A 14071-nucleotide genomic window follows, 5' to 3' on the forward strand; every position below is an offset into this window, starting at 1 on the left:
AAGTTGTTGTGATTCTTAAGGCAAACAGATGTTAAAATTTAATGAAATTGATTTCTTCTAAAACCTCAGCACCACTAGCACCATACCCTACACTGGATTAATGCCTATTACCGATCACTTGGATAGAACACAGACACAACTCTTACATCCTAGGGCCTTTTCCAGATCAACAACTAAAGTCCATCTCATCTCCTGTCCCTAAATACTAGAGTTTCACACCCATGGAAACGTACACTGCTGAACACCAACAGCCTCACCACTTTTCTGACCTGGGAGTCAATTTACAACCACTCAAAACTCAAATACTGTTTTTCTTTCTGTCATCAAGGTACCTCCATCCTAGTGTACTTTGTAAACATTGATAGTTAGGTCTCAGCAGATTGTGAAGTCAGTAAGTAGAAAGTAGAATAAATTATGCCTATCCAGTAAACCCAAAATGTACTCAACGTGTTCTCAGAAGGACACCCTCTACCTTAAAAGCTAGGCAAAGCCTAGAACTTTTTCTCTGGAGGATTATAATCGCAACATAATAGAGACGATCATAAAGCAACATTGAGACTCTGCCTTGCCCTGAATTATGACAGATAACTCCTGCAAACTCTGGTTTGTAAGTTTGCAAAGTCCACAGCCAGAGCAGAGAATCAGTCGACTCCCGCCGCCCACAAGATGACGCAGGCGGAAGCCAAACGCCACGGCATCCCCGCCCCCCAACGCCACGCCTCCGTTTCCTAGGTGACTGCTGAGCACTCCGAGTATATCCGGTTCCGAGTTGCGCCGCTCGCACGCTCTGCGTAAGACGCAGCACGTTCCTATATAAAAGCGTGCGTGCCGCGCAGGCCCGTCCTCTTCCCAGGGCTGCAGCTCAGCATGGCGCCGGTGAGTGCACGCGCGTGTGCCGGGCTAGGGGGCTACGGGGAGCTATTGCGTCTAGCGATGGGGGGCGCCGCGGGAGAGAAGGCGGTGGGAAGAGAGTCGGCCCGGGCGGCTCGACTGGGACGATAGAATCCGGCTTGCGGAGCCGTCCGTGAGTGCCCTGCGGCCTGCGCGGCTGGAGGCGGGCCCGCGACGAGCTTAGTATCGGCGGGCGCCGTCGGTCTCCGGGCCTCTTGGTTTCTCCGTGGCCTGTGGTCACCCTGTCACCGGATGAGAGCCTAGGTGGCCAGCTACGCGGTTGCAATGACATTAGCAATTTGAAGAGCGTGGTTTGAACATTTGGAAAGTCACTTTAACCAACATTATTAAAAGTAAGGTTGCTGAGTGAGGACTCGGAACTGAGTGACGTCTGATGGTCGGATCCGTGTGCCTGTTCATTGCACGGCAGGGAGCGAGTCCAGTCTGTCATTCACTCAAATGCCAGTTTGCGATAATTGGAGGGTGGTGAAGGCGTAGAGTATTATTAATTGGTATCCATTTAGGTGAGTATGTTTGGACCAATTACAACAAAGCATCAAGAGACCCATTACTTTAAAAATTGTGTTTTAAATTCAGATAAAACTTCAAAAGGACCCAGGTGGGTGTTTTGATTTGAAATTGGAGATAACATCAGTTACAGTAGGAAGCAGTTCATAGTCAAGCAAAATTTCTCACTATATATTCTAAAATAAGTGTACACTTGGAAGGTACTTAACTGGAAATAATGAAGTTTCCATGGGAATTGAAACCTTGGTATAAGCCAAGTTAATGAGTACCCTTTATATTACATATAGTACAGGCTACTTTAGGTGTTGGCCAGGTCTGTGTTTAACCCCATTATACAATATGTATGCTGCGTTGGTAATGTTTTCTTGGGAATTCAGTGTCTAAGCTGAATAACCTGCTTTAATGGCATCATAATTATGTCTGTAGCAGAAAGACAAGAAGCCTAAGAAGTCCACCTGGAGGTTTCATTTGGACCTTACTCATCCAGTAGAAGATGGAATTTTTGACTCTGGAAATTTTGTAAGTATCTTACTGTGATTGCATAGTTGTTGGCATTTAAACGTAGTACATGGTATTAACCTAAGCTGTGCTCCTAGGGTACCTTCCCTAGTGACCATCTAGGGTTTTCTTCCCTAGTTTTGCATTCTTTCTGTTTGAAAATAGGAACAGTTTCTACGGGAGAAGGTTAAAGTCAATGGAAAAACTGGAAATCTTGGAAATGTTGTTCACATTGAACGCCTGAAGAATAAAATCACAGTTGTTTCTGAGAAACAGTTCTCCAAAAGGTCAGTTCTTCTGTTTTTACGTTGTGATGGAATATTTCATAGGCACTCTACTAAAATGACTGTTAGTTCGTCTGTTTAAAGGTGTTTGCGTATAGAGTCAGAATGACTCTTGCTATCTATTTAGTTTCAAAAATAGAGAATATTAGTATATTTTGGGTAAGTAGAAAGCAGATTTCATGGTGTATGGTACTAGGGGTTAAGAGGCTGCTCTTGTCCCAGTTGCTTCTTAAAATCAAAGTCTAGTGAATTGGAGTTACAAATGTGGCAGTGCCTGTCTTAATGGTAGGATTGATTATTCATCTAATAAAATCATGGTTTTTGTCTTAAAGGTATTTGAAATATCTTACCAAGAAATACCTTAAGAAGAATAATCTCCGTGATTGGCTTCGTGTGGTCGCATCTGACAAGGAGACTTACGAACTTCGTTATTTCCAGATTAGTCAAGATGAAGATGGTTCAGAGTCTGAGGACTAATTGGCCTTTGCTTGTAATAAAGTGAAAGTCTTCTAAAGAAATCTAAAATTGGACTTGATGAGAAAATAAAAGTCATTTCACTCTATTAAAGCCAGTATGGTTCATCAGTGTGTTGGATGCCTAGAGAGAAAGTTGGGTTGTTGAGTGGTTCAGGCCTCTTCCTTAATGAACAGAAAGGCTCCTGCTTACTGCCTGTTAGAGATAGCCAACAGTTGGGTACCACTGAAGAAGGATCTCCTGAGTTCTTGCCTTGATGGGCCATTGTTCACCAATAAGTGGGGTTTGAAAGCTTTGAAGCGAAGTCCAGATTGTGGAAATGAGACAGAAGTCTAATGATTTCATTGTTTCTACAAAGCCCTTGATGTATTTTCCAACTTGATTTGTAGATCTCAGTGGTTGCCTTTGAGTGCTTGCTAGTTTGCCTAGGCAACCTTAGTGTGACAAGACCTGTGAATTTTCTTAGCTTTGTGTCCTAATCTAGCTTTACACAGTTAGATACTTGCTTATGTGTTCCTTTGGCACTGGGCTAGTTGGTGTGAGACGGTAAATGAAAAACATCCTGTGTGCTTGCACCAAGAACTGGCAAATATTTGGCCCTTTAAAGGAACAACTGGTACCTTTTGTTAGGTAAGGCAACAAACAAAAACTGGGGTCTGTCCTAAACAGTGTAGGCAATGTGGGGGGCGGGGGGTAAGATAAGGGGAGAGGAATAACTTAGGATGATTTCAGGGTGTTGGCATCTGATAGACATGTCTGAACTGTACCGTGGGGGCTAGGCAGGTTGTTTGGAGTGTATGCAGTGTGTTAACTAGTGCTTCTAGAAGTAGAGGAAGGAAGATGAAATATTCAGGCCCCTCCATCTTTGGGTTCATTGAGTTTGAGACAAATCTGGGCTTTATCAGACCCTATCTCAAGAAATAGAGAATGTAGACAGGATCAAGGGCTCCCACTTATTACATCCATCATGCCTGCCTTACAAAAAGCTGTATTAAAAGGTAGCAACTTCAGATCTTCACAGTTGAGACTGCCTGAGTTGGGAACCCAGGCAGTCTAGCTTAGTGGTTGAGGTTTTGTGTCAGCTAAGCTGTGGCCTCTTACTGCAGTCAGATGGAGTTGTGCCAAAATACACACCAAGTAGATATCCACTATGGCTATATTGCTGGGTCTTACAGGAAGCTACTGACAATTGTGATTACCTGACCTAACTTTACACTGTAAACAAATAATAGTGCACTTTGGTTAGTCAAGAGTCAAATTCAGGTACCCTGTTGCACCAGCTGTGGTAGTACAGGTCTCTGAAAGGACATGGACTGGGTGTGGTGGCGCACGCCTTTAATCCTAGCAGAGGCAGGTGGGTTTCTCAGTTTGAGGCCAACCTGGTCTACAAAGTGAGTTCCAGGACAGCCAGGGATATACAGAGAAACCCTGTCTCGAAACCCAAAAAAAAAAAAAAAGACATGGAGTAAATATACACGTATACATAGGTCTGAATACAATGGGTTAAACATTGCTTGGGAGGTTGAAGATTCCAACCAAAGGAATCTTCTAAGATTTATTTATTTTATGTATGAGTGCTCTGTGTGTACATCTCCATGCCAGAAGAGGACATCGGATCCTATTACAGATGGTTGTGAGCCACCATGTGTTGCTAGGAATTGAACTGGGGACTTCTAGAAAAGCAGCCAGTACTCTTAACAGCAGAGCCATCTCTCCAGTCCCCAAATGAATCTCTTAACAGTGAAAATGTAATTACTTTGAGCGATTTATTTGTGTAGAACATTACTCAAAATAAGCAACCCATAAGTATGGTTTCTAAAAGAAAAAAAAATGTTAGGAACTATTTTTAATGTAATAGTTGTTAAATTTACTGGGCATGATTGTAATACTATAGCTACATTTTTACTTGTTTATTTACTTATGGGTATTTTGCCTGCATGTATGTCTGTGTGCCTGATGCTCACAGAGAACAGAAGAGGGCATGGCATCCCTTGGAACTTGAGTTTCAGATTGTTGTTAACCAACTGAAATCTGACTCTCTGGGAAAACAATCTGTGCTCTTAACTGCTGCTCCCATCTCTCCAGCTCCTGTTTTCGTTTTGAGACACAGGCTTACTATATAGTCCTGAATGGCTGGGAACTTGCTATATAAACCAGGCTGGCCTTTAAAGTACAGCATCCCTTTCCTTTGTGGGCAGGGATTAAAGCAATGTATCAACATGTTCTGTTGTGAGTATCTTTAATCTGATAAAATATTTGCATACATTGATGAAGAAATAGCTCAACTGTAAAGAGTACCATTCTTCCAGAGGACCTGCATTTGATTGCCAGCACACACACACATGGTGGTTCACAGCTGATTGCCAGCACACACACTTGGTGGTTCACAGCTGTCTCTAACTCCAGTTCCAAATGATCTCGTGACCTCTCCTGGCCTCTGGACACCAAGCACAGAAGTGTGTATTACATTCATGCTGACAAAATATCTGTACACATAAAAATGGAAAGATATATGTACAAGAGTATTTACATGTACAGAAAATATATATGAGCAAAATATTTTTTTTGCATGAACAGTGGTAGAATGTTCCAGTTTTCTTTTTAGTGAATGCTGACACATTTTTCCTTGCATGTGTCAGTCAGTGTGAGTGAAGAAAGCATTCATTACATAGCACTATTAACTTGAGAGTATTTCTTTTCCTTTACACTTTGGACTTGTACATTTTATGTACATTCTATGACATTTTCTAAAGTGTAATTTATTGAGTTTTCGAGGGGGTGGAGTTTTGTTTAGATTCACAGATGACTGTATAGATGGCTTTTACAAAACAGAATATATGGCTGGAGAAAGCATTCTGCAGTTAGGAGCACATATTGAACTTGCTGGAATTCAGTTCCCAGCACACATGTTGAGAGGCACCCATCTTCCTATAACCAGCTGCAGGGAATCCTCTGGCCTCCCTGCCCTATGTGTGTGTGCCCAGTTTTCACAGTAAGAGTGTATTAAGTGCATCTTGCTCTTTGTCACCCCTAATAGCCCTCTCGTCCTGAGGTGGAATATCACCAGTATTCTCTTAGAGGCAACTTTTGTGTGTGAACTCGTGTTTGGAAATATCTCTTTGACATAAGTGTAGGCTTAGATTTTTCAAATCCTACTCTTAATATGGGTTCTTAAATGTTTTAACCTCCCTTCTAGCTCACCACCCAGCACAGGTAGTAGAAAAGAAAGGTTATTAGGATACAGGGGAAGTGGACTTGTTTAGAAATACTCTTTGCAGCAAATCCAAATCTGTGTTGTCAGGATATCAGGCGTTCAGTTCTCATGAATCATGTAGTTCATTGGGGCTACTTCAATCTCCAATTGTCAGGATGCCAGCAGTCAGTCCAGTTTAGTAGTGTTGGGATAGCAAACACTAATCAGCAGTGGTGACAGGACTTGGCAGAAAGAGCCAGGCCTCCACCCGATTGGCACAAATCAGCAGGAGTGGCCAGGACCAGCAGGGATGCCATGAGAAGTTCTCAGCTGAGACTCTCAAAGAAAAAGATCAACAAAGATGCAAGATCAAAGAAGGATTGCAAAGCTAGCTATGCAAGCCAGCCGTCACTATCCATTGAGTCCTATTTATACTCCCTCCAAATGTTGTGTGTCCTCCCACGGGTCTTGCCTCAGCAAAACTCCATGTGAGTCTGTATCTGCTGACACAGCCAGAAATTTCCACTTCACTCTGCCAGTTAGCCCTCGTAGCAACAAGAAGCCACCAGGATACCACCAGTTTTTTGGTGCATTTCTTTCTATGAAGTCACTGCAAATGATGATTCTATAGTAAGGAATGACAAGCCATACCAATACCATCCAGCATCATCCACTGTCTGTTAGGTTACATTTATATTCCTTCTTAACATCATATGTCCTTTCACATGTTTGCTGTAGTAAAACATCCATTTACCTGTGTATCCCAGAAAAGCATCATTTGACATAACTGACTTTCCAAAGAAGCCAGAAGTTTACACTTCAGGTAAGTCTTCATATTATAAATTTATCAGCTACATGTTTTTAAATGCTGAGACAGTTCATATGTCTGGCCATGATTCTGGACATTGAAGCAGTGTCTTAGCCAGAGTCCTAATGCTGTGAAAAAAACACCCTGACCATGACAACTCTAACACCTAATTCTTCTCAAATACTGCCCCTCGGGACCGAGGGCTCCAGCCATGTATGCAGCAGAGGATGGCCTTGTCGGGCATCAATGGGAGAAGAGGCCCTTGGACCTGTGAAAGCTCAATGTCCCACTGTAGGGGAATGCCAGCGTTGGGAGGCAAGAGTGGGTGGGTGGATGAGGGCACACCCTGGTAGAAGCAGAAGGAGGTGGTGTTTAATAGGGGGTTTCTGGGAGAATGGAATCAGGAAAAAGGATTGCCACGCCCACTCCAGTAGTATCTTGCATTACAGGTTTGGAAACCTGGAAGCAGTCCTGAGGCAAATGAGTTTCAAGGAAACTCAGCCTTCTGGAGCCTTGGCATTCCAATAACCCATATACTCAAACCCTATCCGCATGTTAGTATGGTGTATGCTCTCTTTCAGTATTATAAGTGCCTTTAAAAATTAAATTTTATCATAGGTGAGCCTCCACCAGTGTGAAGCCTATGAGATTGGAATTCAGTAGGATTCAGTGAGAAGGTTGCATTCAAATTTACTTCTAGTAAAGACCAGTGAAACTAATTAGGCATTACAAAGAACAGAGCCAGCATAGCTCAGGGCTAGTCTGCAGAAGTGTTTACTGAGGACAGGGAATACACATTGGCCTGCTGAAAAGGTGGGTTTTAAATCCCCCTAAAACAGGTTTTTCTGCTAGGCCCAAAGGAACAGCATAATAAAGGATTTACTGGGAACCCCTAGTGGTGGGGTTTAACAATTGACACCTGGCTTCCTCCTCAAACTACCTGGTCCCCCTGATCTTTTGATGTATACAATACTTTGTTTTGTGTCACTGATGTATCCTCCCCTGGTTTTTCTTGTTTGTTCTGTATAAAAAACAATTGATGCTCAATTTGAACAATACACTCAGATTCTATACTCTTACTTTCTCTCTCTCTCTCTCTCTCTCTCTCTCTCTCTCTCTCTCTCTCTCTCTCTCTCTCTCTCCTCTCTCTCGTTGGTCTTCATCTCGTGTTGGTTTGTCATCTGCTGAATCCATGCGCACCGGGCACCAGAGATCTGTTGCACGCAGATAGGAGACCCCAAAAAGAAGGTAGTCTGCGGCAGAGTAATAAATGAAATGAAAGAAATAAAATATCCAATAAAAAAAAAACAAAACAATGTTGCCCCTCCTTGATGACCAAGCATTCAAATATATGAGCCTATGGAGGCCATTCTGATTGTAACTGCCATAAGCAGTTTAGGGTACTTCTGATGTCCCACAGTTCTTCAAGCTCTGTCTTACTAGACAAGTCGCTGATAGGTTGTGGCTCTAAACGTTATCAGCTGCTGTTCAATTGCTCTAAAGGTATTTGCATCCTTAACTCCATTTGTGTATATTAATCTATATCAGTATACTCAATAAGCTTATAGCATGTTGGTTCATCAATGGCAGTGCCCTCAAGAGAGACTTTTAAAATAAAATGCCCTTTGATTATAAACTCTTCTTATTAAAAATCTCAAGGAAAACCCAGCTTTTTAAAATACAAAATGAGTAAGAGAAATATCAATGGAAATACATTTAGAATGGAGAGTTTGCCTTTCTAGACAGTGTGATTCACAAATATAAACAAAACTGGGAAAAAGCTTGAGTTTCCCTTGTTATTAACATGATAGCTGTCAAGAAGAGGTCAGAATTCTGAAGAGTTGAATTGCAGCTGAGAGGTCCCTCTCCCTGACCATGCCTTCTGGTCTACTTCTGTAAGGTCTCTCCTCCTGGCCCCCGGCATTTCCCCCTGCAGAATGGCTGGGGACACTACTCAGCATTAAGAGTGCTAATGCTAAGAAGATAGCCACACAATCATAAAAATAACATCAAAAGTAACAGGAAGCAACAATCACGATTCCTTAATATCTCTTAACGTCAATGGACTTAGTTCCCCAATAGAAAGACATAGAATAACAGACTGGATACATAAACAGGATGCAACATTTTGCTGCATACAGGAAATGCACCTCAGTGTTAAAGACAGACACTACCTCTGAGTAAAAGGCTGGAAAACAATTTTCCAAGCAAATGGTCCCAAGAAACAAGCTGGAGTAGCCATTCTAATATCAAGTAAAATCAACTTTCAGTCCCAAGTTATTAAAAAGGATAAGGAAAGACACTTCATACTCATCAAAGGAAAAATCTACCAAGAATTCTCAATTCTGAACACCTATGCTCCAAATGCAAGGTCAACCACATTCATAAAAGAAATTTTACTAAAGCTCAAAGCACTCATTGCACCTCACACAATAATAGTGGGAAACTTCAACACCCCACTCTCATCAATGGACAAATCATGGAAACACAAAATAAACAGACACACACTGGAACTAACAGAAGTGATGGACCAAATGAGTTTAGCATATCTGTAGAACATCTCATGGTAAAACACAAGGATACACCTTCTTCTCAGCACCCCATGGTACCTTCTCCAAAACTGACCATATAATTGGTCACAAAAAAGGCCTCAACAAATAACTGAAAATAATCCTATGCGTCCTATCAAATCACCACAGACTAAGGCTGGTCTTCAGTAGCCACAGAAACCACAGACAGCCCACATACACATGGAATCTGAACAACGCCCTACTCAGTGATAACTTGGTCAAGGAAGAAATAAAGAAAGAAATGAAAGACTTTAGAATTTAATGAAAATGAAGGCAGAACATACCCAACTTTATGGGACACAAGGAAAGCTGTGCTATGAGGAAAACTCATAGCTCTGCCTGCCTCCAAAATGAAACTGAAGAAAGCACACCAGACAGCTCTAGAACAAAAAGAAGCAAATATATCCAAAAGGAGAAGAAGGCAGGAAATAATCAAACTCAGGGCTGAAATCAACCAAATAGAAACAAAAAGAACTATACAAAAAAAATCAACAAAACCAGGAGCTGGTTCTTTGAGAAAATCAACAAGATAGGTAAGCCCTTAGCCAGACTAACCAGAGGGCACAGAGACAGTAACCTAATTAGCAAAATCAGGAATGAAAAGGGAAATATAACAACAGAAACAGAGAAAATTAAAAGAAATCATCAGATCCTACTACAAAAGCCTATATTCAACACAACTGGAAAATCTGGATGAAATGGACAATTTTCTAGGTAGATACCAAATACCATCAGATAAAATATCTAAACAGTCCCATAACCCCTAAAGAAATAGAAGTAGTCATTAAAAATCTCCCAACCAAAAGAAAAAAAAAAAAAAAAAAAGCCCAGGACCAGATGGGTTTAGTGTAGAATTCTATCAGGCCTTCAAAGAAGACCTAGTACATCACTATTCAAACTTCCACAAAATCCAAACAGAAGAAACCCTATCCAATTCATTCTATGACGCCACAGTTATGCTTCATATTCTCCCTTGGAGATGGAACAGTTTCTGTCTAATCAGGAACTTGTCGCAATTTCCATTCATAGAGGACTTCATAAAAGATTTCTTTCTAATAGGTTTTAAAAACTGGTGGAGTGCATATTACTTATAGCTTCAGAAGATATCATGTATATTTAAGAGGCAATTATTTTGACGACTTAAAAATTTCAATCCTGGGGCTGGTGAGATGGCTCAGTGGTTAAGAGCACCCGACTGCTCTTCCGAAGGTCCAGAGTTCAAATCCCAGCAACCACATGGTGGCTCACAACCATCCGTAACAAGATCTGACTCCCTCTTCTGGAGTGTCTGAAGATAGCTACAGTGTACTTACATATAATAAATAAATAAATCTTTTAAAAAAAAAATTTCAATCCTGAATTGTATATTTTAATATAAATTTTATTATTTTAAGAATTAAAAAAAAAGAAATGGAAAAGAACAGCAACAAAAAAAGAGTGCTAATGCGCTTACAGAGGACCAGAGTTATATTCCCAGAACCTATGTGAAACACCTCACAAACAGTGGAGTTCCAGAGGATACTGCACCTCTGTCTTGTGTAGACACCTGTTCTAAGCACAGCCCAACCCTAACCAATACAAAAAGTACTCCCAAGCTACCTGTCAAAACGGCTCCAAACCCAAGTTGTGGCATGCTTGTGTGTCCCCTTCCCAAGACAAAAATAAATAAAATCTAGTAGGAAAACAAACAAACAAACAAACAAACAACAACCACCAACCAACCTTTTAAGCAGTCTTTCTTTCTATTTTGTTTAAGGCTGTGTATAAGAGTAGATCAGAGCCTAAAACAGGGAATCTGGTTGGGGGAGGGAACTAGTTTGGGGACATTTTGGGGAACACACTGGCACAGAGGTACTAGTTCTGGGGTGACATCCTGGTATAAGGTTAGAAGGACGTACATCAGGTGGTTTGGTAATGACTTCAAAGTAGTAAGCATTTGCTCGGGTTAGGGCTTCCAGGAAGCAGTAGACACTGCATTAGCCAGGGTTCTCTAGAGCACCAGCAAGACAGAATGAATATATATTTAAAAATGGGTTACACAATATGGCTGGAGTAGCCCAACAATGGCTGTCTCAGCCCAGAGCGGCTGAGAATTCTGTGGTTTCTCAGCAAAGGCTGGGAGTCTCGGCCTTTCCAATCTGGCCATACCAGAGGATTGGAGGATTCCTGGAGAGCTGCTGGACTAGGGCTATGCTGGAAGCAGGTAGGAGTCAGTTCTATTAGCAAACAGATCAACAGAGAGAGCAAGGGCAGGTGAATCTGCAGTGAGCACAGAGGTAAGCACGAAGCAGAAACTTTTCTTTTTCTATCTTCTTTTCTATGTGCTCCCACCACATGGCACCCTCCACATTTAAACTGACCTTCTCACTTTAAATAATCTGACCAAGAAAACCTCTCACTGACCCAGGCAGTGGCAGCACACGCCTTTAATCCCAGCATTCTGGAGCAGGGGCAGGGAGATCTCTGTGAGTTCAAGGCCAGTTTTGGGCTTGAGAAGGAGTTCCAGGATAGTCGGGACTACACAGGAAAACCCTGTCTTGAAAAAGGAAAACAAAACAGACAGACAGACAAACAACCACAAAACAAAACAAAAACGCTCACTGGAATGCCAGTGGCTAGCCTGATTCCAGATCCAGTCAAGTTACCACCAAGTTCAGCCATCGCAGGCACCTTTATGATTTTACCTGAGATCAGTCCCCAAGGCCATCCCACTGAAACAACAGCAGCTCCTTATATTGGCTGAGAAGGAATATACTGTGTTCTTGTTGTGGCTGTGTCAGCATTCTTGATTTTGTGCTCAGACAGAATTCTGAATCGCTTCATCTTATTGCTCTGCTGCTTCCAGTTAGTGTGCCTGTGTCTGCAGGGCACGTTTTATGAAAAGTGCTGTGCTTTACAGAATATGTGGATGTAGCTGGGGGTGTCAGGCTGTCTCCTAGCTGCTTTTCTGTTTCTCAGTGGCTANGCTCCAATAAATTGCAAACAGTACAAAAACAAGACAAATGAACAAACAATTAAAAAGAAAAAAACCCAATCTGACAAGCAAAAGGAAGNTCAGGGCTAAAGTCTCCTTGGGTGGAACTAGGTAGGCCAGGTGTCCTTCCCTAGGGCAATCCTGAGAGTAACCAATGAGCTTAATCCAGTCCTGGCGTGACTCTGGAGTAGAAGGGGAGGTGGAGTGTCTCCCCTACCCCCACCACGTGTGACGTGGGAGAGGTAGACCTCCCTAAGGAAATCAAGGGCCCANTCATTTTCACTCGAAAAACTGTGAATGCTAAAATTTAGATGAAAAGATTAAGGATCCATAACAGTGAAAACATATTGAACTGGAGTACAGTGGGAGAAAACAGTGTGCCCAATGAATCAAGACCATATAGTGTTAGAGGAGACAGTAAAGCCCAATGTTATGTACAAGATATATATATATATTAATATATAATAAATAATATCTTAATAGGATATAGTAATATATAATGAATTTATTTTATATAATTTAAATAATATATTTATGTGATATATATTAATTTATATAATATTTGTATACTTTGTATATACATCTACATATACATAATATAATATACTATATATATTTCTGTTTGTGTGCATTTTGCATTGTTTGGCTGTGGATATGCACATGCATAGGCCAGTGGACTTATATGTCTGAACGTATGTGTGTGTGTGTGTGTGTGTGTGTGTGTGTGTTTGTGTGCACCTGTGGAGGCCCGAGGTTGATTTAACATTTATTGGTTGTTTTTTTTTTTATGCACCTCTGTGTTTTGCTTGTCTGTATACATCTCTGTCCCTGGTGCCAACAGAGGGTAGAGGGGGCACTGGATCCCTTGGAACTGGAAATACAAACAGTTGTGAGTTGCCACAAGGGTGAGCACAACCAAAGCTGGGTCTCTTGCAAGAGCAGCGAGTTCTCTTAATTGCTGAGCCATCTCTTCAGCCCCTCTCTACTTGACTTTTTGAGGCAAGGCCTCACTGAATTAGGAGCTCACCATGTCAGACTGTGAGCCCCACCCCAACCTGCCATGTCCACACCCTGATGATCTGCTTGTCTCCACATCCTCTCTCCTCCATACCTCCACTCCCACCCTTCCATTCCCCACTGCCCGGAAGGACTGAGGCTACATCCATTCACAGCCAAGCAAGGCTTTAACATGGGTTCTGGGCATCCAAATTCTGGCCCTAATGCTTAAGCAGGTGCTGGATCTTCTCTCTAGCACCCATTGTCCTGACGGAACAGCCAGACTCCGCAGCCCTTGACACATACCACACTCTCTCTTTTTCACCACATCTCTGAGGTGTGAACAAACAGGAGGAAACAGAGCTGGGCATGGAAGGACTGGAAGGGGATGGAACAGTGGGGAAAGTCTGTCGAGTTAGCAGAAAGACAGCAAGAGAGCAAAAGGGAAATGTGTGTATTTGTACAGGAAAATGTAAGACTTCAGGCTGAAAATATCATGCGACATGTATTTGTAGGGAGACACTAATTAGCAAAATGGCTGGAGAAATTAGCAAAAGGCTAAGAAACTTGTGAACCAAGAAAGATGAAAGAGAGATAATAAAGGATACTCAGATGGGGATTAGTCACGGGTTGACCTAAAATATCGTAAGGATGGGCATGGTAAACTTTTGTTTCTTTTTAAAAAATTTGCACATATTTATTGTTTACTATATATAAACACACACATATATGTATGATCTTATGATTTTACATATCATATGATATCTTATATGATATCTTACATATTATATGATATCTTATGATCTCTAGCTTCTGGGGATCTGGTGCCTCTGACCTCTGGATACAAACTGGTAC

The 14071-nt window shown here is 41.7% G+C and overlaps 1 protein-coding gene across 2 annotated transcripts; it reads left to right on the forward strand.

The window, feature by feature from the left end:
* The first annotated feature begins 768 nt into the window (after positions 1 to 768).
* On the forward strand, positions 769 to 2768 carry Rpl22l1 (ribosomal protein L22 like 1). 2 transcript variants are annotated; one of them, XM_021196581.1, is made up of 4 exons: positions 769 to 876; positions 1846 to 1938; positions 2083 to 2204; positions 2534 to 2768. In XM_021196581.1, exons 1-4 carry the CDS (start codon positions 868 to 870, stop codon positions 2676 to 2678), a joined length of 369 nt encoding a protein of 122 aa, XP_021052240.1. In that variant the 5' UTR covers positions 769 to 867; the 3' UTR covers positions 2679 to 2768. The 2 variants fall into 2 exon arrangements, with proteins under 2 accessions (XP_021052240.1, XP_021052241.1); XM_021196582.2 differs by having other exon boundaries at positions 847 to 876; positions 1849 to 1938; positions 2534 to 2764.
* Positions 2769 to 14071: the final 11303 nt, after the last annotated feature.

This window comes from Mus pahari, chromosome 4 (assembly GCF_900095145.1).
Source record: "Mus pahari chromosome 4, PAHARI_EIJ_v1.1, whole genome shotgun sequence".
NCBI lineage: Eukaryota > Metazoa > Chordata > Mammalia > Rodentia > Muridae > Mus > Mus pahari.